Source organism: Sebastes fasciatus, chromosome 4 (assembly GCF_043250625.1).
Source record: "Sebastes fasciatus isolate fSebFas1 chromosome 4, fSebFas1.pri, whole genome shotgun sequence".
Taxonomy (NCBI): Eukaryota; Metazoa; Chordata; class Actinopteri; order Perciformes; family Sebastidae; genus Sebastes; species Sebastes fasciatus.
This window is the reverse complement of record NC_133798.1, coordinates 32852616-32876927: the sequence shown is the minus strand read 5'-3', so window position 1 is coordinate 32876927 and position 24312 is coordinate 32852616. Positions and strand designations below refer to the sequence as shown.

The following is a 24312-nucleotide window of genomic DNA, read 5'->3' as shown; positions in this document are numbered from 1 at the left end:
ATCCCCAAATAATGAGACAAAGAGTGAATGTTTGTCGTGCATCCTCCCACACCACCGCTGCATCCCGTCCCTGGGAGACAAGTACAAAACAAACCTCAGACTGTGTGCATTCATGAGGTGAAATAACCAAATCCACCAGAGCTTGACGCAAAAACAAAAAAAAACATTCGCCTTGTGATGCCAAAGTGACGTCTGATGAAACGGTGACACGGGAGGGGAGAGATGATATGAAGAAGAGACTGATGGGTGGATGGAGGGATGGATGAAGGGGGCTGTGTTAGTGGGTGGGAAGGTGGGGGTGGAGATGAGGAGAGAGAGAGAGAGAGAGAGAGACTGATCCTCTGACATCACATTGGCTCTTATAAGCTGAGGGAATGGAGCCCACCGCACTTCACAACCAGCCAGAAAACTGCAAGGAAGGGGAAGCGTGTTTGGAGCTGGAAGAGAAGAAGAAGAGGAAGAAGAAGAAGAGGAAGAGGAAGCAGCAGCAGCAGCATCACTACAGATCCCCTCTCCAGCCTCTTTAGCTGTCTGACCTTTAACCTTATGGACTAGATTCCTCCTCTGGTGAATTCTTCACTGTGGGATCCTTTTTCTTTTTCTTTTTGTTTGTTCAACACATCAAGATGCAGGCACAGTTGGCGTGTATTTTTCTCCTCTGTTTCACATGTGGTGGACTTTGTACAGGTAAGCATCTCTCAACATCGGGTTATGATTTTATGATGAATCATTGACTTTATTCATAGTAACGAAATAGAGAAAAAGCAAAGTATGGAACAAGTCTAGCCTTTCCCTCTCACATGACTCACTGTGTGCAACAGGTGCATCAATTTGGTGATGTTGTAAGTGTTGAAAAACTGCATAGAAGTCATGGACATATGTATTTCTTTTTAAATAAGAATTCGCACGTCAAGTCAATTTTATTTGTATAGCCCAATATCACAAATTACAAATTTGCCTCAGGGGGCTTTACAATATGTACAGGATACGACAACCTCTGTTCTTTACAGTACGACCCTCTCATCAAATGAGTTAAAACTTAACCAAAAAAAAACTTTTTAACAAGGAAAAAAATGGAAGAAACCTCAGGAAGAGCAACAGAGAAGGGATCCCTCTTCCAGGACGGACAGATGTGCAATAGATGTCATGTGTACAGAGTAACAACATTAAATGTCAAAAGTTTCTTCGTAACATTATGGTTGTCAAAATAAGTTACTTATTTTTCTGGTCCTACAATTTAGCAAAATGGCTTTAACCTGGGTTAATTTCTTCCAGTAGAAATATATATTTCTTCAAGACTTTTATTCCTCTGATTTTCTGCACAAGTTGTGACTTATTGATTCAGGATTCCCTCATTTTAGGCTCCTATAAACTCCTTTTTTCCCTCAAAGATCCAATGTAATGATTCATTATTTAAATGTTTTATAACCCATTGTGTATAGAAAAAAGGAACCTCTAAATTAACCACGGCAGAGCAACCAGATTTATTATTTGAAATTTTAAAATGTATTTAGTAAATTAATGCATTTCACATCAAATACTTGCTACACTGAACTGCTTACGAGTCTAAATCCATGGGGAATTAGAGTAGGAAGTCACTTTTGGTCCACTGAGCCAATGAGCAGTCAGCCTGTAACTTAACTAAACTTGGATTTATCTCATTTGAATCCTCAAAATCAATAACTGGATTAACAAAGCCTTATTGGGTAATGTGGGTTTTGCTTCACTCTCTCTTGTCTTCACATGGTGCTTGAGATGTAAATGTGTTAAACTCTTCAGCTCACGAAGAAGATGAGTCTAAATGCCAGTAGACAAATAGATAAAGAGCATGCTATATGTCCATATCTCACTGACATTTATTACGCAGGATTCATTTCACTCCTGATTACATTTGATTGAAGGTTATATTTCTGCTTCTCTTCTAATTGACAGATGTCGACGAGGATCAGCGAGCGCTGGAAGAGGAGCTAATCAGCAGTCTCTTCACTTCTAAGGTACGGAGTCCCTCTTTTTTTTTTTTTTTGCACGTGTATGTGGCATCAGAGTGTCCAAAAAGCTCCAACCCACCCGGTCAGCTATAGTGTGACCCTTCACATCTCTCCAGCTGACCCCAACACAAAGGCTGCAGGTGTTCTTTCATGAAACCTGGATCCAGTCACAGCATCCCCTTTTGGCTGTGTTCATGCTGAGCGGGAGATAAATAATTTATTATAAGAGTCAGACTGAACTAACATTCAGACTGACCTTGTTTGGATTGGAAATTAAATATGAGTCTTTTATACAGTTCAAATGTGCAGAGCAAAATTAATCAACACACTCCCACTGCCTTTTCCTTTGAGATGAAAATAAGAGCTGAGGGGAAGTTATTCAGTAACTTTATGATGTTTAATGTTTGAGTTTAAGGCAAAGCTGAGGGAGGAAGTTGGCGAGGGTGGAAACTCAAGGCACGATGAGACGGATGGCCGAGCCTAATAGGAGTCAGATGGACCTGACAGCATCATAATCACACGTCCTCCACCTCTCTCTATCCGATAAATAACCGCGGTGCTCGTATGCGGAGACGTGACGCTGACAAATCAGCCATGTGATTCATTGCTGCTGATGCTCAGAGGTTGCTCAGGGGGTGATGATTGTAATAATATAACTTGCCGGGTGACAGAGTGCTCAAGAGGCGGGAAAGTGCAGTATGGTAGAAGATACTTGTGGCTCTCTTATCACATGATACATTTTTATTTAAGCGACAGCTAAATTGATTGACCTGCTCGTCCAATCTTCTTCTCATCTGATTAGACGCAGGACTTCCTCCCTGGCTCTTATTTCTATATTGAACATGATGGCATTATTCCACACGGCTGTTAGTCTGGCTGATTTTGACATTGACCCCTTCCTGACCCCTTCCTCATCCCTAGATCTTTGAATGTAGATTGAGCTATTGCAGTACTTTTAAAAAGTCACCTAAAAAAAAAATGTTAAAGGTCCCATATCATGCTCATTTTCAGGTTCATACTTGTAATTGGGGTTTCTACTAAAACATGTTTACATGCTTTAATGTTAAAAAAACACTGTTTTTCTCATCCTGTCTGTCTGAATATACCTATATTATATACCCAACAATTTGGGTTCACGTTTACTTCCTGTCAGCTGATGTCATTCACATACACTGCAACCGGAAATAAACTGGGACACATTTAGAATGTTTACGTTTTTTATTATACATTTGTGACATCACAAATGGACAAAAATCCTGTGTTTCAAAAGCACAGTTTCTGGATGCGGGCTCTGTATTTCTCTGTGTATTGAGCGTTTCGATACTTTCACAGTATTAATACAGCACTTAATCCTGCTTTATAATATAAAAGCCATAGAAATCTAACTTTTTACAACATGGGACTTTTAAAGAAACAGTAACAAACAGTAATATATGGCTGTAGTAGCTATATGTTGGTGGCTTTCTAATGGAAAATCCAATCGTCACAGAGACAAGGCTGATTTGTTAATAACAACGGGTCCGCTGGGGATTGTATATTGAATATTGGACCCTGCATTAGCTCTTAATCCCACCCCTCAAAGTTATTACATCATCTGAGAGGATCCTGATGAATGATGTGACCTTCCAGCACAATTAAAACCACACCTGACCCCATTCACAAAGTCAATTTAAAACTAAATGAAAACCCTTTAAAATCGTCAAAGCAATGAGTGATTTAGCTGCTCATGTTTGGTCCCTGGTGTGTTGTTCTTTTGACGTCTCTACCGCTTTCATTACATGTCCCTCCCGCCCCCCACACCTGTATTCAACATGGCTCCGTCTTTACAACATCACAGGAGACTCTATTCTTACGATGCACATGAACGATGGGAGCAAAGTCTTGGAGGTCTTGTGGCCATTTACGATGACGTAAAGCGACAATTTCCCCCTCGCCCCCTGAATCTCTCCATCATCCTCAGTGACAACCAGAGGTCTTTGCGGCAATGTGAATGAGATCGCCAGCCCACGCACGCACAGGGGGCCCTCCACTGTCTTAGAGCATTCAAACTAGATTATAACACAATCACTCTGGGTGTCTAGTGCCTAAGAATGTTTAAGAGATAGCACATATATATCTTAACTGCCCTCTCAACACGTTGCAGACTGGATCACAATGTAAAAGGGAGAGCCTCAAATGCGTCCTCAGCGCCTCTTAAAGGGAATTGCAAAAGCTTTTACTGCTTCAAGTGTAAAAACACAATAGCATTTAGACCACCAGCACTTCAGTGACACAAATGAAAGACATTGTGGTGGGTCAGCAGGAAGGCTAAGGAAAGCTGATCCATTGCATCTGCAAAACAAGACAACAATTCAATTTATTTGAAATATAAAAGACAAAACTTAACGCGTAAAACATGAGATTCAACATCCATGAAGAGTGAGATTCAGACCTTGGATATAAAACAAAAACATTTTGAGGATACCAAATACATGACTACATCGTGAAAGAAGTATCAATGACGATTTTTCTGAAATAAGAATTATCCCCACGACACATGGGAGATGGACTGAATAACCATTAACCACATGATCACTATTTAATAGTTTCTTCAGTGGTATAATTTCTATCACAGTTGTAACCTGAGCACAACAATAAGATTATAGCAAGGCTGTTGGATTAAATTACATTTAATTGTATAGGTGTTCTCGTTATTGTGTCCACGCTAATTTCATATGGATCTAAAACCCTATATTAAATTTTGTGCAAAATGCAATAAGTAGACAATGAAATTTGAAATTAAAAAAGTTCTTCATTGTCTCAATATGTTTTGTGTTTTCACCGTCTGTGGTCTCTCCTTCTCTGAACTCAATTTTCACATCACCTCAGTTCACAACGTTAAGTGAAACTCAATCAAATCATCTCCTCGCAACGAGGATCTAATTTATTGCCAAGCTTTGACTTTGAAAAACCAATCACTTCCTGTATTCAATTTGAAACCTTATCCTTTTCAAACTAACACCACCTCCACCCCTCCACCCCTCCACCCCGCCTCCTCCCTTGTTCCCTCTGTGCTGATGAAACAGAATAAGCAGAGTGCCCCCTACTGGCGCGTGTCGCTGGTCAAGATGTGCAGGATGGTGAACGGCCTGCGGCAGGAGGCGAGGAGCAGCGAGGAGCAGGAGGGCGGCGAGCTGAGGGAGGGGAGCCTCCAGCTGCTGGAGGAGCTATACAACCTGCAAATCATCTGTGGAGCACTGCAGAGCCGGGAGGAGAGGGTGAGACACACACACACACACACACACACACACACACACACACACACACACACACAGGCAAACACTGGTTGAAGAAGTGGTCATCCTTTAAAGATGTGTGTATTGTTGTGTGTTAATGCTGTTGTAGCTTTAGGCATTTCATTTTTATTTCAGTAAGTCTTTTTCCATGACAGCATGTGGTGTGCATTTATGTGTGACATGCATATTCACATTCATGTGTATTATTTTTTGATTAGGAACTAACTTCTTACTGCTCTCAGATTGGTTCAATGATTATAAGCTATAAGTTGAGTTGATTCTTTAAAACTCTTTTTAGATGTCAATCATACCAAAGCATGTAATAGACCCGCCAGAGGTCCACCAGAGGATAGCGTGTCAGTGTCACATTTTGCCTTGCAGAAAATTGAATATTACACACGTATGACGGTGCAGTACGAGCAGGGGGCAACAACACCACTTAGAAACCCACTTAGTTAGGTAAAGGGAAAACATCATGGTTAGGCTCAAACTAAGTATGTAAACTAAGTAAAACACATACGGAAACAACGTAACGTCAGGACGGAAAACACGCAACAAACTTCTGATGACAACCGGCACTACAAAACACGTGACAAACGTCATTAACGTAACTTACAAAACTAAACACTGGCCTCCCACTTGAAAGTCTATATACTACATAACTAGCTCTGAAGTTAGACTGGGACAAACGTCACTACAAAACACTGCATCTCCATGCGGGCGTGTAATATTGACGTCACGGCGAGGCAAAATGTGACACTGACATGCTTTCTTCCGGTGGACAGGCGGGTCTATTACACACTTTGTTGTGAGACTGGGCTGACTTAAAGAAAAAAAAAAGTGTGTGCAGCATGTAAGAGGATATATTGGCAGAAATGGAATATAATATTCATAACTATGTTTTCATTAGTGTATAATCACCTGAAACTAAGATTCGTCGTGTTTTCGTTAGCTTAGAATGAGCCCTTCATATCTACATAGGGAGCGGGGCCGCCGTGCTCCACCATGTTTCTACAGTAGCCCAGAACGGACAAACCAAACACTGGCTCTAGTGAGATCCTTTCAGGTTTTTAAGTTACCTGAAGGCTACCGTAGTTCTCTGACATGCTTTGAAAGTGAGGAGTGGGTGGAGGGGTTTTCAGTTGGTTGCAATCTGCAACCACACCACTAGATGCCACTAAATCCTACACACTGCTCCTTTAAAACTATATTCCATAGTGCCTGAAAAGTTGAGTTTTTAGCTCTATTTTTTAACCAACAGCAGCAACATTTTCAACTCATACTGAATGTCTGCAAAGCAACTTGTAACAGATTAAGGAAGTACCATGTTTCCCTTTGAAATTATTTTAAAAGGAAGTGAGTTTCTGGTTCAAATGTAGTGGAGAAAGAAAATATAAAATACCTAAATACAGAGAACCAGTGCCATGAGATAGTACTTTTACTTATTACCAATAACAGCATGTCTTGGCTGATATGAAATCCTAAAAACACGTGTACACACACTCACACAAACACACTAAATATCTCAAACACATGCACACCTCTCTCCCAGTAAATAAGCTCCCTCACCCCTCCTCCTCGTCTCCTCCTCCGTGTCCTCCATCATTCTCCTCCTGTCCTTTTTTTTTCAATCTTAACACAGTGACTGCAGATTAGCACCTGTTTTGCCATGCATGGAAGCACAGAGGAGAAGCCCTCATTTAATCACAGCTACACCAGCGTAGCCTCCCATTACCTGCCACTCAGCAACGAAACACGTGTTTACCTGCCATTTCCTCTTCGTCGTGTGACACACCCTCCACCTCTGTGCCTCTCTCTCTCTCTGCCCCTAACAGCTACTCCACGACTCTCAAGAATATTTAGAGGAGAACAGTGACACCCCGCTGAAACGAAAATCCCCCTACATCCTGAAGAGGCAAGCGGCGCACACCACCAAGTCCCGGAGGCCGTACATCTTGAAACGGAGTACGATTTACTGACAGCCATCCCAGAGGCCGAGGTTACATTTTAGGGGACCAGACAATATTCTTTCTGTGAACATGTGATTGTGTTTTTTTTTTTATTTCTCTCTTCTTGTGGCTGCAATGTTTTCTTTTTCTTTTCCCGTTGTTGTTTTGATCCAGTCAGACCCTTCGATTGTATGTCCAGCATTGAGGCCTGCCTGTATTCTGCTCCTTTTAAAGTATAGGTCCTGAAAATAAAATCCTGAGCATCAAGCAAATTTGTGTATTTCTGAGAAACTATATTTATTTACTCTATTTCTTCACTGCACACTAAGTCTATTTTGTTTCAGGATATGATTAAAGGATTCATGATACAAAACCAGTGTGATGTGACTATCTTTTCTTTTATGTAACAGCTTCCGTAAGCTGATTTAAAAACCACCTCTCTTATACCACTTCATGCTTACCACAGGGCCGGAACTACCATTGAGGGCACCGAGGTCAAACCCACAAACACCATCCTGCTACCAGAAATATTCCAACCTTGGTCTCCTAAAAATAACATTCCCATACAACGAAACTTTAGTAGTGGTCACTTAAAAATAACATTCCCATACAACGAAACTTTAGTAGTGGTCACTATCTACTACAGTATTTCTTTATGAAAGAGATTACTGACGAGCCGTCAGATTCATCTGTAAAATGAGGCACAAAAAGCCCTGTAGATGCTGCCAGTCTGTGATTTTCAATACTAAGTTACGTCTTGAAATTAAAGCAAAAATGATTTCTGGATGTTAAAATTCAGCACATGCCACCTAATATCAACACAGTACGCTACACATTGGGTCAGCGTTTGCTCTTATTAGTATGTGCTGTGTTGAACACATTTTTCAAAGGGGCCACGAGGCGCTTCGATTTCAGCTGATAAAACAGACTTGGACTTGGCCGAATTAGAGTCTCGGCCGTGATAAATGTCAGTTTCATCTCCAAATCAAAGTGCTTGGGTGTCCGTCTTTGAAAACTCGGCTCTTACCGCTGACAATCAAAGAGCCGTGGATAAGGCGCAGTAGCAGAACACAGAGAAACACAATTTCAACCGCCTCGTTGTGTTTGTCCAGAAAAGGTTAAGGGGCAGGAAAAACATGGAAACAGTTTTCCAGCGGTTTAGTTTTATTCAACTAATTCACACGGACACCTGCCCAGCTTACACTGTAAGCCACTGAGCAAGGGGAGGTATTATGGTTGGATTTTAGTTTCTAAGGAAAGGAAAAGCATTTCCTCTCAGCAGACACTTTACTGTGTTTAATTAAAACAATACATTCTTTTTGATATGTATCTGTTTATGTTCATCTTTCCCTGAAGCCCACTCATCTAACATTGTGATTGGTGCCACAGGATTAACTACAAAACACGTCTTTTGTTCTACCTATAAAGCTGCAGTTACATTTACCGAGATGTGTTAATCAGAGGCACAAAAACTGGATTTCACTCATGCTGTGATCAGTCCTTCAAAACCAGATGTAGACTAAATCCTGTCACACTGTTTACAACCAACAACAGTATAACAGTAACTTGATGTAACTTAACAAATTGCTGAGTCCAAATACTTGTATCAAATATTAGAAAATATCATAATAATCTTTTAATATAGGCACGCAGACCCCTACAAATAAACCCAGGGTTCCTTGAATCAAAAAATTAATGCCTCAGGTTTTTCCCATTTTTGGGTATAAATTAAATAAAGCGGTGAAACACTTTAATCATAACACAAGAGCAGACAGAGAAGCTGCAGTAACGGCACATTTAGGGCTTTGCTTTGCTTTTTAAAGGATCAAAGTCAGTTGTATTACCCACTAAAGTTCCTATTACACATTCATCTCAAAGGGTCAGTACACCCAAATCCCAGAAGACATTTTCAAAGTGGTATCAAGTCTTGCCGACAGTTTGGGTCTTGAGGTTTTCTATGTCTCCAGTTACTGTGAATAATTCACAGACCTCACTTTGAACTGATTTCAGTGGGACTATTATTTCTTTAGTAGAAAAAGGTTACAATGAAAACGGCAAATGTCATTTTTTCGATTCCTTCACCAGAAAAGAAAATTACATTCGCCTCGACTGTATTGGGGTGACAGCAGAAATCTCTTGAAGCATCAGCAGGTAAAACTTGATCTAACAGCACTGCTGGACACCATTGGATTTGAGATCAATCAACCCTTTAAAGAGGCTTGCTAGGTACTGCATCAATTCTGTCTTCTTAAATATAAAGAAATAAATGACCTTAGAGGAACAGTGTGTAACATTTCGAGGGATGTATTTGCAGAAATGTAATATAATAATCACCTGAAACTAAGAATTGTGTGTTTGTTATAGCTTAGAATAAGCCCTTCATATCTATATAGGGAGCGGGTCGTCTTCAAGAAGTCCGCCATGTTTCTAATGTATCCCAGAAAAGACAAACCAAACTCTGGCTCTAGAGAGAGCCTTTCACGTTTTTACGTTACCTGAATGCCACCATAGTTCTCCGACATGCTTGTGAAACTGCGGTAACGTGAGCCGCGGAGTGCAAAACCGTGGTACCACCAGCTGCCGTACGATTTCCGTTGCTCCTAAAGTAGTGTTATTATGGTAACGACAGTAGGGAGGAGTGAGCAAAGGGGTATTCATGTAGGTTGCAATCTGCAACCTCACCACTAGATGCCACAAAATCCTACAAGAGATGCGGGAGAGTGGAGAAAGTAAGTTCAGGCACGCAAAAAGTAATATTCAGGTCAGCAAGTGTCGACATATAAATGGTATCTCATTTAATCCATTCTTCACAGACTGACCCCAAAACTGATGAAATTATATGTAGCCATCCGTGTCCTAGGTTTTTATCCACTTCAGGTAGATATTTATCCACTTCAGGTTGCAAAAGTGGAATTTTAAAGCTGCTGTTTAAATGTTTCTCTCAACAATCACTGCTGAGGTGCCTTTGAGTCAGACACTTAATGCTCCATCTTCAGTCGACTCCAGTTGAACTTGAATGTGTCAAATTGTCCGTTTGATTGAAAAGGGCAGATTTTGCATAAATAAAGGTAAAAGAAATTCCAGAGGCGGCCTTCATTAATATTCCTTCCATGTCTAACAATGTATGTTCCCATCACAGGCAGCGGATGGCAGTGTTGTTTAACTAGTCACATGGCCTGGTTTACAGTGTGAATGACTGCAAAGTGTCACAGAAATACAAGCATCCCTTCAGGCAGAAGAGCAGCTTATTGAAAGAACAAAACAACAGAATCACCTCAAATAACAGCAGAAAGGTATTTTCTTTGGTCAAGTGACAATTTTAACAGTGAGATAGATGTTTAAATAAGACAAAAAAAGACAAATCTGTATGTTCTCTCTCTTTTCAATTTACATTTTCTTTTTCAGTGACTTTGAAACTGAACTAAAGTAAGCATCAGGAGGTAATCCTACTAGTAGTCCTGCAACGTGGATTTCAAATGCAAGAAAAAATTTATAGTAGTATGTACAGGTATACGCCGGTATTCATGGTATATGTAATAAATCTTCTGTACAAACTTGAATACAGCATCCAATAGTTATTTTTTTTTTTTTACACTTTGTTATAATTTCTGAAGGTGATGTTTCCTTTTGTTTACATCTTGTTTTAAAACTGTAAATTGCATATATGAAAAAATAAATAAAAATAAAGTATAATATCAAATGCAAGAAAAGGTCAATGTAATCCGTAGAGCGATGTCTCTAATTTGCCTTTGATTGAGGATATGCCGACTGATTTGTGACCTTTTGCCTAATTTGTCTCATGCACATCCAATTAGAGACAAAGCTGCTCTGTATACTGAGCAAATCTAGTTAAGGTGTCGATAATGCAAAGCTATCAGTCCAAAAACCTACAGTAGCTTATCTGCAGGTTTACAGTTACTTCCATTCACAAGGGGAGACTGTTAAAGAGATGTTTAAGTGTGCATTACACGTCCACCTAACATCATGCTGCAAAAGGTGATTTCACAAAAATGGGATTACAATGTCCAGAGTTATTATAGCAATGATTATTTGCTCAAAGATTTAACTTTTAAAGCTCACAGTTAACCGCTGAGAGGCACCACGAGTCATTTAGTTATATTTGAAAAACTTTAAAAAAGCATTCAAGTCTTGAATAATTGAAGGTGAACTGTCTGAAAAATTTCACATTAATACAATGAAACTTTAAGCAGACACAGATCCTGCTATTTCATTCTCTATCCTGGGAGTAACTTTCCATAAAGTCATTTAGCCTTTTCTCACCTTCAAATGAAAAAGCAACACTACGCCTCCAGAATAAAAGCAATGAATCACAGTTGGGACAACAGCGGCAGATATTGGATGTCTCCTGAATACTTAATGAAGATGTGTGTGTGTGTTTAAAAGAGAGCTGCCATGTGGTGAAATAGGACTTTAATAACATTTCGACATTAGAGAAGGGAGCTTTTTCAAGGGACTCTTAACTTTTCTTTTCTCTTCTTTTTTTATTAGGTGCACACATGTTGGATACTCACCAGCAGGTGGCAGTGCAGTACAACACTAAACCAGACTTTGGTAACCATACATCTTCCAAGAATAACCTTTTGGTTTTACTCCACCAAAATAAATGTGAAACTTCTCTTTGTATTCTGCCTAAATATAATCCAGAAACTCACAATACAGACCCTGACCTTAATTTCTAACGAATGAATGTAGTATTCCTATTCCAGTGTTTTCTACAACTGGTTCATTTTAATCACATTTTCCCTCCCATATTTCCTACTAAAAAGTGTCAGCGTGAGGCCTCAGGCTATCTGAGATGAGTTACAATGTGGAGGAGAACTACAGTAACTTTGCTTTGGATCGGGCCCAGAGCTTTGAGCTGCTTAATTGGAGCTCCAGACAGTTAAATATGATGGTAGCAGGGGGAAATCGGGTTACAATGATCATCCTGTAACTGAAAGGTCATATAGGCTTGATCCAAACATCAGTTTAGGCTCATAAAAAAACACATGTTTACAGTTTGGCTGTAGTTGAAGTCAGTTAGTTAATAAATTAATTAACCCAGAGTCCTCAACTGTCACAACCACTGAACCCTGATCGGACAGCAGCTGCTCTAATTCTAAAACAAATCTACAGACGGAGGTGTGTTATAATGCTGCAAAGCCACCTGATGGGAGGATTCTGGCTTTTAGTGATTATGTGCCTTGCTGCCTATAATGGTCTATAGGCACAATGCTTTCATCGCCTCAACATTCAAAAAACAAGATTGGAACCTGCTTTTACTCTCAAATTGATTGACAGATCTATAAACAACAAACAGACCAACTCTAGCCTGCAGATTTCAGACCTCTGAATCGCTGCCCACACATCAGATTATTTCCAGCAATTCCAATTGATCTGGTGTTGTGTTCACTGACAGGAATTTACCTGGTTGGAAATAAAACAACCAAGCCAATCAGAGCTTTGCAGGTGGCATTAAGAATAGGGTCGTGAAAGCCAGCAAAAAAGCGACTGATAAATTGCCCCTGAAATTGCGACAAGCATGGATGAGAGTGACACAGCTGGACAGGATGTTGTAAATCGATTTACAGAAACAACAACTCTGAGAAGGGCATATTTTGAAACTTTAAAGGGGACAGATCATGCTCATTTTCAGGTTCATACTTGTAACATGCTTTTACGTTTTAATGTTGAAAAAACACATTATTTTTTTAAATGTCTGAAACACTCTGTTTTAGCGCCTGTCTCTTTAAGAAACCCTCTTTAAAAAGCCCAGTCTGCTCTGATTGGCTTGTGAGAAAAATATGGTGCACTTTTGCAGAGGTAGTCCTCAAACTGTGGGCAATATATTCTAATGAGCCTGCATGTTACATAGGAAGGGGAGCCAAATCTGACTGGGTTGTCTTATTTCACAGTTTGTGTGTTGGTAGGCACGGTATCCAAATGTTCTAGTAACCTACCAAAGTGTCCTTGTTGAAAATCACCTCAAAGGGAAAGTCACTACTGAATTGTTATGGCCAGTGAAAGTGACTACAGAATGGTAATTCAGTCTGATTACCAGGTTAGACCAACACTAGCAAACAAGTTGATCTAAGTTAACAATGTTTGTTTAAATTAAAACTGATTTTCAATTATGATTAGCTGTGAAAACATTAAAAAATTGCAATGTTTAATTTTTATATCACACTTTTTATGGTAGAATATGCAGAATGAATGTATAAATGTTAAAACAAATATGGATTGTGTCCAGTATTGCTATGTATAGATGGACGGCGTCTCAACTTCCTCCCACTGTACAGAAGTGAAGCCAAAATATCCCGGATACGGGAGCTGTCACCTTGAGATTCTGATGTAATTTGGAGCCAGAGTCTGCGCAGTAGTGATCGGGGGGCTGAAGCCGTGGTATCGAGGTCCCGCCCACACACCCGGCCGAGCCAATCGCAAGTCGAGCAAGGCCGCAACTTGCCAGCCTGAGCCACTACTACTTCAGCTGTCAATCATGATGTCTCACCCCCTTTTTATAGCATCAAATTAAACTAAACTCAAATTAATTCAAACTAAACTTGTCAGAAAAAACACTTGAACATTCATCAGCGTGATAAGAACTACTAAAATGTAAGAAACCGTCTTTGGGAAAAATGTATTTGACTTGTACTTTGACTTTTTAGTTTGTGTGTCCCATCCGCTAACATGGAGGAGGCGGGCTTTATGACCTATACTGCAGCCAGCCACCAGGGGGCGATCAAGATGTTTTGGCTTCACTTTTGGAGAGCTGTCATGTCGACCATCTTTATAAACAGTCTTTGATTTAAACTAGAAGAGTGTGAGTAGTTATTTACTTGTTGAGCATTTTAGCACGTTCCCTTTGCAGGATATTGATTGAACATCTGTGAGTAGACAACTCTGGCTTCATAACAGGTCTCAATTTATCATTATCTCAACATCAGAGCAGATCTGTCAGTTTTCGCAAATTTGCAGGCCGCCTCAGCAGATGTCTATCAATATAACGACTCTCGTGACCCTGAAGAAATTCCGGCTTAGCATGCCTACCACATCCACAGGACAAATTACACCCTGCGTGAATTAATTCAACTCCATTAAAAACCTTCATCGACATCTGCCGCTGCAGCGATGCTCGGGCCTGCTTGTCTTGGCCTTTCTCCAGCCGGACGCCTCTTCAATTTAACTCCAATTTCGAGTTGGTGGATGTTGGCTGACAGTTTGGAGCTTCTCAGTGGGATGCTGATGAGCGTCTTCACTCCTGCTAAAGGAAAGTCATTCTCTCATCCGGACAGCGTTGCAAATTGCGTAAAAAGCCAGTCCGATCAAGATAATGGCTTGTGAAGGAATGAGATTAGCTCCCTTTTGTGAGAAATCTGATTGCGTGGATGGGACAGTGGCATAACAAGTGCAACCTTGTGGCGGGGGCCAGCTGAGAAAGTAATTAGGCCTCACATATGGACAGCATTTCTGAAGCCTTCAGCGATGGCAGTGAGGGGACAAGCCACGTCGGAGCTATTTATTGTCACAGGTATGCTGGCTGTCAATGTCAGTGTTGAATAGTGGCCCTCTGGTTACTAAGAGTTGGACAGATAGAGACAAACTTCAACATAAAAAGAGACTTTGGACTAAGTTCACTCAAGGTGTTTTTATTCCAAAATGAGTCAGCGTCAGTGTTTGCCATCCAAATTAACTACTGACTTTGCTTTCAGCTAAAATGAAATCTGACATCCTGGTTTCATATACCTCTGAATCCAAATCTGTCTCCTATTCTGAGGATGTCATCCTGTTCATAAAACCTTAGATTCAAGGTTCCTGTAGGAGGCAAATGAATGAAACCGTACTTTACTTATAATTAAGGACATTGAGGTTGATTTATCAAGCAGGGCTCCTGGTTTTCTTCAGTGTAAAGTTACACGACTCAAGTAGCTGCTTTGTTGGATTTTCTGAAAACTTGTGGTTGATTATGGGCTTCATCCTTCGACCTTGTCAGCACCGGAACCTGCTTGCAATCAGATGTCTTATCATCATGATAATCTCTAGAGTTTTAGCTGGTTTCTAGTCTTGTCTAATTGACAATGCAGTTTCGTTGTATTGGAACATAATTTTTAGGAGACCGAGCTGCAGAATCGCCACTCACATCTCCAATTTTGTCATTGACTACGTTCACGTGCAGAAAATATGACCTTTTTTGTCCTTTTTCTGAAAAAGACAATATTTCCTACTAAGCTGTTTACACAGCTGATGAACATGAATATTCCACTAAAATTCCTGTTTACATGCAGGCGTGCTTACTCTGATTAATGTAACTGGTGGTGGACTTGTTGGACCGTGCGAACACAGCCTCCCTCTTGAAAAGGTCGGTGTTGCGATATTTACGCGTACCCTAAAACCTGTTGATATCCAAGTCTTTCATAACATTTAAAAGTAGGTGTGTTTCTCCTTCAGACCAGAAATGTGAGCTTTTCTTTTGGGCATGCATCTCTGCAAACTGTTGTAAGTCAGCTCGCAAGCCACGTGTGTCGCAAACTGCCGTAAACTGAGACATATTCCGAATACGCTGTATGCATGTCCAAAGAATGCTCCTAAAACCTGAGTAATATTAGCATATCCAGCATGTCTTAATTAGAAAATGCTCCATTCGGAATAACACTCTAACCATTCTTAATTACTGTTCATTATATATTAAACAAACTACATGTTGTGAGCTGGCTTGGGTCAGTTTGTTACAACCCTGCTCTTGTCCCAATGAACCTACATTTATTTCTGTGTGTGTGTGTGTGTGTGTGTGTGTAATCACTTAAAATCAGTGGTTTTCTGCGTGCTACTCATAAGAAAACATTAGAAACATGCAAAAGGACAGCCAACACAGAGTAAGAGCAGCACATATTTCGTTACTGGAATAGTCTCTGGCCCCAGAGCTGTTGTGTGGTAATTTGATTAGACATTAATATTGGAATATGCACCACAGAAGCACTGTGAAAATGTCGTCTTGTCTCTGCCTTTTCACTAGGCCCTGTTCCCCCAAATTAAGTGTTTTTGTGTCTGCCTAATTATAATTTTCAGTCCAATGTTTCAGTTTATTTGATACATTATCAATTAAATGACACACGCTTGTTTAATTTGATTGTTTTATGGGTTCATAGGATTTCTGTTGTTCTGCCTGGGATGTCGATGTAGACCAGCTGCTCAGCAGCTCAATCAAGGAGAGTGTTAACAGGTTTGCCTCATTCTGTCCTCTTAGCAGGGAAGGGCTGGACTCTGCTCAGGTGTAGGAAGATAGGTGAGATAGTTGTGCAGTAAATGACATTATATAATACGTGGTGTGCTCATTGGTATGGATGGGTGCCTATAGATAGATTAAGATGTCATCAGTAACTTAGAGATCTTGTATTAATGGTATGTTCATTATTCTGTGTGATTGGGGTCCTTGTTTGGTTTAGCTCACCCTACACTTACCTGAGCAGGTGGTAGATTCCAGTTAGGGGAGCCTGAGAAGGTAAAAAGCCGTTTAAGGAGAGGGGAAAGCAGCTTGCTGTGAGGCTGCACAATGTTTTCAGCAAACTTTTTGTTAATAAATGCCACCTTTTTTTTGCACTACTTCTGCTTATCGAGCTCTGCAACGTCCCATTTTAAAGTTGTCTGGTGCCAAACCAGCTCAGCTGCCATTTATGTTGGGTGGCAGAACTAAAAGCACAACACTACAACATCTCGGTTTGACTCCGGTTTTTGGGATCTTTGCTGCATGTCACACCCCTCCCATTTCTACACAATCGTCTGTCAAATAAAGGCAAAAATGTAAAAAAAAAAAAAACATCATGCTAGTGGAAATTATATACGTCCTTGGACTCACTTAAAGGAGACATTTCAAACATTTGGGTATCTGGAGCGACTACCAACCCACAAACTGTGAAATAAGACAACCAGGTCAGTTTGTTTCGTGATATTTATGCGCCTTCCTGTGAGACCGTGTTGCTCAGACAGACAGTATGAAAAAAATAATGTTTTTTGAACATTAAAACATGTTCTAGTAGAAACTCAAAATATGTAGTAGTATGAACCTTAAAATGAGCATGGGACATTCCCTTTAACACTTGACCCTCTTCAAGACAGGGCCTTCATCAGGTTTGATGACACTCCTTCATTGACCATATTCCAAAACATTATTTTTTAATATAGTAAATTAAAACAAACCAGCTGACACACAGTAGGCGTGGAGCTCTCAGGTCTCCTGAAGTTCTGGTTGCTTTAGTCAGTTGGTACTCCAACCATGGCTATCTGCAGTCAAGCAGGTACAGGCTTCAATAAATCTTCTTGATTATTTTTCGTTGAGTTAATTGAGTTAATTAAACAGAGTATCTCCTTTGTTTCTTTGGTAATTGTCAATATTGAAACAGTGATAATGCCCTCTGAGGCATCCTGATACAGGAAAACAATGGACATGGTTGGGGAAACACATTTAGCATTGTGTAACTCATCAACTCCGCCTTGTCTCCTTTTTTTCCTACATGATAACACCTAGTCATGTGTTATTGCTCATTAAACAAACAGATAGTTATAGTATATACTATGACTGACATTCTCTGTACACTGGCATTAAGTCATGCTAACTGTGCACTGGCTGACTGGAGATGACATCTGACATGTCAGCCACTGTTGAAGAAGGCTAAATCAATCCTGAACCCCTCAGAAAACTACTAACAAGAAGGAAAAACCAGACTGAATCAATGACTGAAACTAGAGATTTGCTCACACAGTAGCAGCAGTTGCAATGATACAGTCAGTTTGGCGTCTGAGATGTTAAGCAAATAAAGCAATGATCAGACAGCATTCCCTCCAGAGAAGATATACTGTGCTTGAAAGCTTGTATCTGTTATCTACTGGCCTGGACAGCTTGCTAGATATTGCCGGATGTGCTTGTTTTTCATCTATGTGAGGCTCCTTCAGATTTGTTATTTAGAGTATCCCACAGTGGAGGTGCACAGAAAGAGATAAATAAGAGGCCTTTCAGGCCATCAAACCATCCTTCTCCCCTCTGCAACGCTCTGTCACTACGAGCCGTATTGATTGTAAACATGGAAGTTGATGTGTCTATCGTTAACCCGTCAGTAGTCGGGTTTCTGTTCAATTGACAAGCAAATTTTAAGCGAACTTTTGTGATGTTGCAAGAAAAGGAACAGAAGTGAATCAGGCGTGTTTCCATCAACTGGTTTGGTGCGTATATGCTCAGTTACTGCGTAGTTTGGTCAGAAGTTAGTGTCATAGGCTACGCATGTTGGTAATCCGCTATTGAACAGAGTAGAAGAAGAAGAAGAGGTTGCGAACCGGAAGAAAAAAAAGTTGACTAGGCCATCGAACCATCTACGAGAGAAAAATGGAGAGGTCTCCAGGAATTTGTTTCAATTGTTCTTTCATGTCAGTTAGTATTGGAATCCCAGTCGCCAGAAAAAATGTTGGCATTGGACGTTTCTACAAACCACGATACGTTGAATGGCGATGTTTTTTAACCAAAAATATGTTTTATATCAGCCTCGAATCATGCTTGCAGAAACGCAATGCCACGTGGTTAACGTTGTGAAACAATTGTTTAGGTTTAGGCAACAAAGCTACTTGGTTAAGGTTTGAAAAAAGATAATCTTTGTGTTCAAATAATAATGAAACGTAACAACGCAACAAAACCACTAGTTTAGGAAAGAACTACATGGTTGAGCTTTAACGTTGCTGATTGTAACATGACACAAACAGCGGTCTCCTGGATGAAAGCTTTGTGTTTGTTGGACCTGCCCACCCGGTGTGTCACTTTTCGCTCTTTAACCTATGTCACTTGCTATGACCGAATGCAAAAACGTTGACATTCAACGTATCCTTGGTTTGCTGAAATGTTCAATGCCAACATTTTTTCCTGGTGACTGGGCTGAGTATTGGTCATGTTTCATGCTGTCCGGAGACAAAGACGAGCATTCGCAATATCCAAGAAGACGCCAGTACAAACTGATCAGCAATATGAATGAAAAGTTTACTTATTCGGTAAAGAGGTTTCCACAATCCATTTAATGCATCAACTCTTTTTCAACAAAGGCAAAAACCACCTCAAGCGAGAGTGGCAAAACTTTTTTTTCCACAATTGAGGAAGTTTTATCAAGTTTTGCTGTTTCCATTCAGCTTTTCTAATGCGATGCTGAATGGAAACACTGCTACTAACTGTGGATCTTATCTATTTAATTTAGAAACAGCCTTGAGATGCTGGAAGACGGATCTGGTACTATAGTGACAGAGAAACCAACAAGCTCCCGTTAGCAGCACTGCTGGCACTCCACTGGAGTTGGTCAGATCTCATTTATATCTATTTGAAACTGCTGAAAAAACTTGAACACACATGCATACACATGATTGAATGGCGCTGCCTGTACAAACACGCCATGCATATACACCTCCGTTGTGTGTGGAGAGGAATATAAAGCGAGGCTGATTCCCACAGACAGATCCCACCCCCCCACCCCTTCACTCTGTGGCATGCCCTGACATTATAAACAGGCTTCATGAAGAAGACGAGCATCAGTAATTGTTGCGAGGGGTGGAGGGACAAGCAGTCGGTGCGGTGGGCCTTCAACTGGGCTGATTGTGTCTCTTTGGCTGCCTGTGATAATTAAAATGACTCAACCTCCCCCTGTTGCAGTCACAGTGGTGGCATCGCAAAGGCAGCAGCAGAGCTGTTATTACTTGTCCTTCAGCTGAAAGGATCATGTTGGCCAGAGAGCTGAGGGCTTTTGTTCTGACAGCTGAAAAATCTGGTGTCCAGCCTGGGCGGTTTTTAGCAATGCGCCCTGGGAAATGAGTTATCTAAGCAGCGCATGCAAGAAACCCTGACATTAATCTTTAATTAAGGCTTTTACAATTTCGGACGACATGCCCGGGAGTATGAGAGTTACTGTAGGGGATAGATATGAACAGTGGGCAGCGGGGAGGGCCGGGCAACACATTATATCTCTCGTGGTGAGCTCATTTTGTCTCATCAAAGTCAAAGATCCGTTGATCTGCAAAGACGTTGCCTGGCTTTTCTTTTCAGCTGTTTGTATCACGAGACACACTGTAAGGTACGCTTGGCGTTGTGTTTTTCTTTTCCTTTTTGGGGAAAATAGATAACAATCCCTCGAGGTAACGGCAGCGAAACATGTGCAGTGAGGCTGCTTTGTTTCCTACACTATGATCCAGATTGCTATATATTCCACAGTTCCTGATGAGAGGAAGTCTTCTGATAACTGTTTGTGTGAACAAATCAAGGTGACTGCTTCTGCTTCACACATTGTTTTTTTCCCCCCTCTTTTTTTTTTTTTTTTTTTTCGGTAATTGGTTGTGGATCTCTTGTTGAAAGAGCCAAGTGATAAACCTGCTGGTGGAACCAGCATGAAACTGAAGCTTTTCTTGTGTTGTGACAGCTGCTGCCTTTTGTGATGTTCCACAAAAAGCCCCCAAGACACAACCTGTTTCATTCGGGCTGAAGATTCACATGAAGAAATAAAGACAAGTCTCCTATGAAACGAAATAGGACTTAGGTAATTGTTTTGATTACTCTTTCCCCCTGTTCCCAGCAGGATGAAGGCTTTACAAAGCTGAAAGTAGAGGTTAAGGGAGGAAGGGACTGAGGGAAAGTGGCAGCACTCCTCCCTGTGGCAAGATTTGTTCGTTGGCAGGGATGAGAGACAGATGGGAGGCTGGTGGTGGTGGTAGCAGGGGTGGGGTGGGGGGGGTGGGTTCGGGGATGGTGTTGGGGGGTCACACCTTTTTGAGGCAAAGCAATTGGGAGCGATTAAACCCTCATTCGCCGTAGGGACTATCCACTCAGAGGAAAGAGCTGGCTCCAACAGCGCCTGCAGCACTGTTCCTTTTATCTCCACTCCTCATGAAGACCCTGCAAATGCCATGGGAGTAGTTAAAGTGAAGCACACAGTGTTCTGCTGGCCTGGTTCCCTGTTAATGTTCAACATCATGACAGCAGATGAAAGGAATTTCTTAGGTTGTGTGTGCACCACTGCAATGGATCATCTATGCCATAAGAGCGCAGCTTAACCCGTGTAATTAAACTCGTGACCTACACAGCTATACCTCGTCCCTCGTACCGCGTGGAATGCCTCGATCCTCCGTGCTGCACATGTGCAGACTCCACTTTACATAGCTTTGATTTGCCACCACCTAGAAACAAATGATGATTGAATGCTTAACGCGCTTTCATCCTCCCCCCTCGGCCGTTTTCATCCCAGATTTGGCAGATAAGAATAGATCCTTTTTCCCATCATGAAGCTGGTTCAATACCCAGCGGTGCAGGCTGGCTCAGGCCTCTTGGTATCCAGCGTAACTGGATGCTCATCAGCCCCGAGAGCACCTGAACGCTGAGAGGCCCCTCCATCACCGGGAGACACACAATCACAAGTTCCTTGCCAGGTTATTACGAGTCATTCATCACCTGCGCCCGCTTCATGTTTCCCTGCCTTCAGCTTCGCTTCGACTTCAATACTTTTAAATCCCCTGTACTTACCCATTCGTCTGTTCATTGCACTTCTTTTCAGCTTTTCCAACATGCCTTTTATTTCCCCGGCTTATAGCCCCACCTCAGCCGCTGCACCTGGCTCATGTGGGTCTGCGCTGCCGGGAAAATACTCCACACAAAATGTACTAATCAAAAGCTATTGACAGGCTTTGACGCTACACTGGTGTGCGCTTGAACACCACCTCGAGAGAGGAAAATCAAACGGGCCGTGGTCATTGTTCTTTTGCTGCACACATCGCTGCTGCTGCTGCTTCGTAGACGGATGGCGACTGTGAGCCGGAATTAAAAACCCACCACAGAGGCGGATTCCCAGAGGCGCGAGAGCAGGACGGATCCACACAATCCATATCAGCCCGGTATCGTGTGGGGTTTGGCCCCTGTGCAGGTACATGCTGGCAGCACCATGGCAACCACAGCAATTGATTGGCTGATGCCTCCCGCTGTGCACAGTGCAGGTCTTGTTATGTGGGATATTGGTTTTCTACTTGCCACCCCGGCTCCTTCATAGCATGCATTAGCTGTGGTTTCTCAGGTGCCCGGCCGTCATGTACGCTTACCTTCCATTTGGTTCTGGATGACTTTGAAGGACAGGAGATGGAGAGAGGTGGGGACGACTGTGACAAAATGCTCAAGGTCTCTGAAATGGTGTTGGAACTGTGAAAGCCCGAAGGTGTTAAATGAGACTCGACTCCAAAAGTAGCCTTTATCAAACCTGTCAAGACCTTTAATAAATGTGACTCCTATACTATTTTTTTCCTAAACTTTTAATGAAGTGTTTTTCAGCTTTTTGTACTTCTAATGTATTCACATTGTTGTGAATTGCAATGTGCCAAATAGTCTTTATTAATTGGTGCATTCACAGTGTCAGGCTAATTGCCAATCTGTTCAATTAACAGATTACATGCTCCTCTATGAGTAAATCTCCTGGCTTCATGAACGTCATACTGGGACGTCATACAGCAAGAACGAAATTGTTAATTTCAGTTTAGGGAAATATTAAAATAGACAACGAGCTAGAATAATTGAAGTACCATTGGGAGTGATTCTTGTTGGTGTGTTACCATCTAATTATTTAGTTTAGTTTAGTTTATTTGAGGAGGGACAGTGCAGATGAATAAATACACATGTTATAAAAAATGCCAGAATTAGCCAAAAGGCTATTTTTCATCTGTTGTCCCTGGCCAAGGTGTAACAGATAAACCCCTATTTTTTATTTTTGGTAAATAAAACTAATAAATATCACTTTTTTTAAACACCAGGCTGTTTTTGCTTGGTTTTCGCCCTTTACCTTTTTTGACAAGCTTCTTGCATAATTACTGCATGTTTTAGTTCTGTATGGAAGTTCATTCTTGACTCTTGGGAATACTTTTAACAATTTAAACCAAGCTTTCAGAGCTGTTTATTTTTTAAAGGGAAAGGCGTCAAAGTCATCAACCACGAGTAAGAGGATGGCCAGAGAATGATCAAGGAGGCCACTCAAATTCAACATCACTTCCACACTTGGTCCTGCAAACCATTGGATGTGGTTGAAAGCTTCAAAGGGCTAGCAAGTGGACCTATGAGCTTACAATGTATGGGATGCACCGGGCTTTCAACTAACTTCAATGTAAACCCGTCCACGTCATTATTAGACCCTCAGAGCAACTGACGTAGTATCAAGTCAAAGTTGACTTATTTTATTATGCATACGTATTTTACGTAGGAAACATAGTTATATTAACCTAAACCACGACCTTTTGCTAAGCCTAACCAAGCACTTTTGTTTTGTAAATATACCTAATAACTAAGTAAACCTACTGGAAGTTTATTTTGAAAACAGACTGTATGCATGCAACAAGCGGACACTGTACGTTTCCTGTGAACTTTGAAGTTTATTTTGAAAAGACACCATGCTTGAAAAAACTAAGTAAACCTACGTTGGAAGTTTATTTTGAAAATGAGTGGATGTAGCAAGCGGAAACTTTACGTTTCCTCTGAACACGGAAGTTTATTTTGAAAAGACACCATGCATGGAAAAACTGGAAGTTTATTTTGAAACGAGACTGCATGTATTGAGCGGAAACTGTACGTTTCCTGTGAAATTGGAAGTTTATTTTGAAAAGACACTATGCATGTATGACACATCCAAAACTGACGCTAGATGGGTACCTATAGTGTCATAGTTTGAAGCGTGGGGCCACTGACCAAGCGTCAGTATTTGATAAGTTGGGAGTCAGAATGTGTAGGTCTCTTTACACAGCCAGTAAATAAATAAACAGTAACTTGCATTGAATAAACTGCTTCATCAACTGCATTCCTCCAGAATGATTTTTCATCTGTTGTCCTCGTCAGCCGTGTCCTCAGGTGTCTGACAGTGCGCTTTATATAAGAAAATGTATGAGCCATCTTGGCAAATATACAAAGAGCATGTTGCTTTAAACAGTACACTTCCCCCCCGAGCACCATCCCTACACCTTCATTAGTAGTTAAAAAAAAAGAAGAAGCAGAAAGCATATGAATATTGAAATGAATAATGTATGGCTTTTGCTTTTGGCTACAGCAAGATCAGAGTCAGA

At 41.0% G+C, this 24312-nt stretch overlaps 1 protein-coding gene across 1 annotated transcript; it reads left to right on the top strand.

Moving 5' to 3' along the window:
* The first annotated feature begins 349 nt into the window (after nucleotides 1-349).
* Nucleotides 350-7546, top strand: nts (neurotensin). Its single transcript, XM_074634356.1, has 4 exons — nucleotides 350-687; nucleotides 1933-1994; nucleotides 5054-5245; nucleotides 7099-7546. The coding sequence occupies exons 1-4, from the start codon at nucleotides 627-629 to the stop codon at nucleotides 7240-7242; spliced, it is 459 nt and encodes a 152-aa protein (XP_074490457.1). The 5' UTR covers nucleotides 350-626; the 3' UTR covers nucleotides 7243-7546.
* The last annotated feature ends 16766 nt before the right edge of the window (nucleotides 7547-24312 follow it).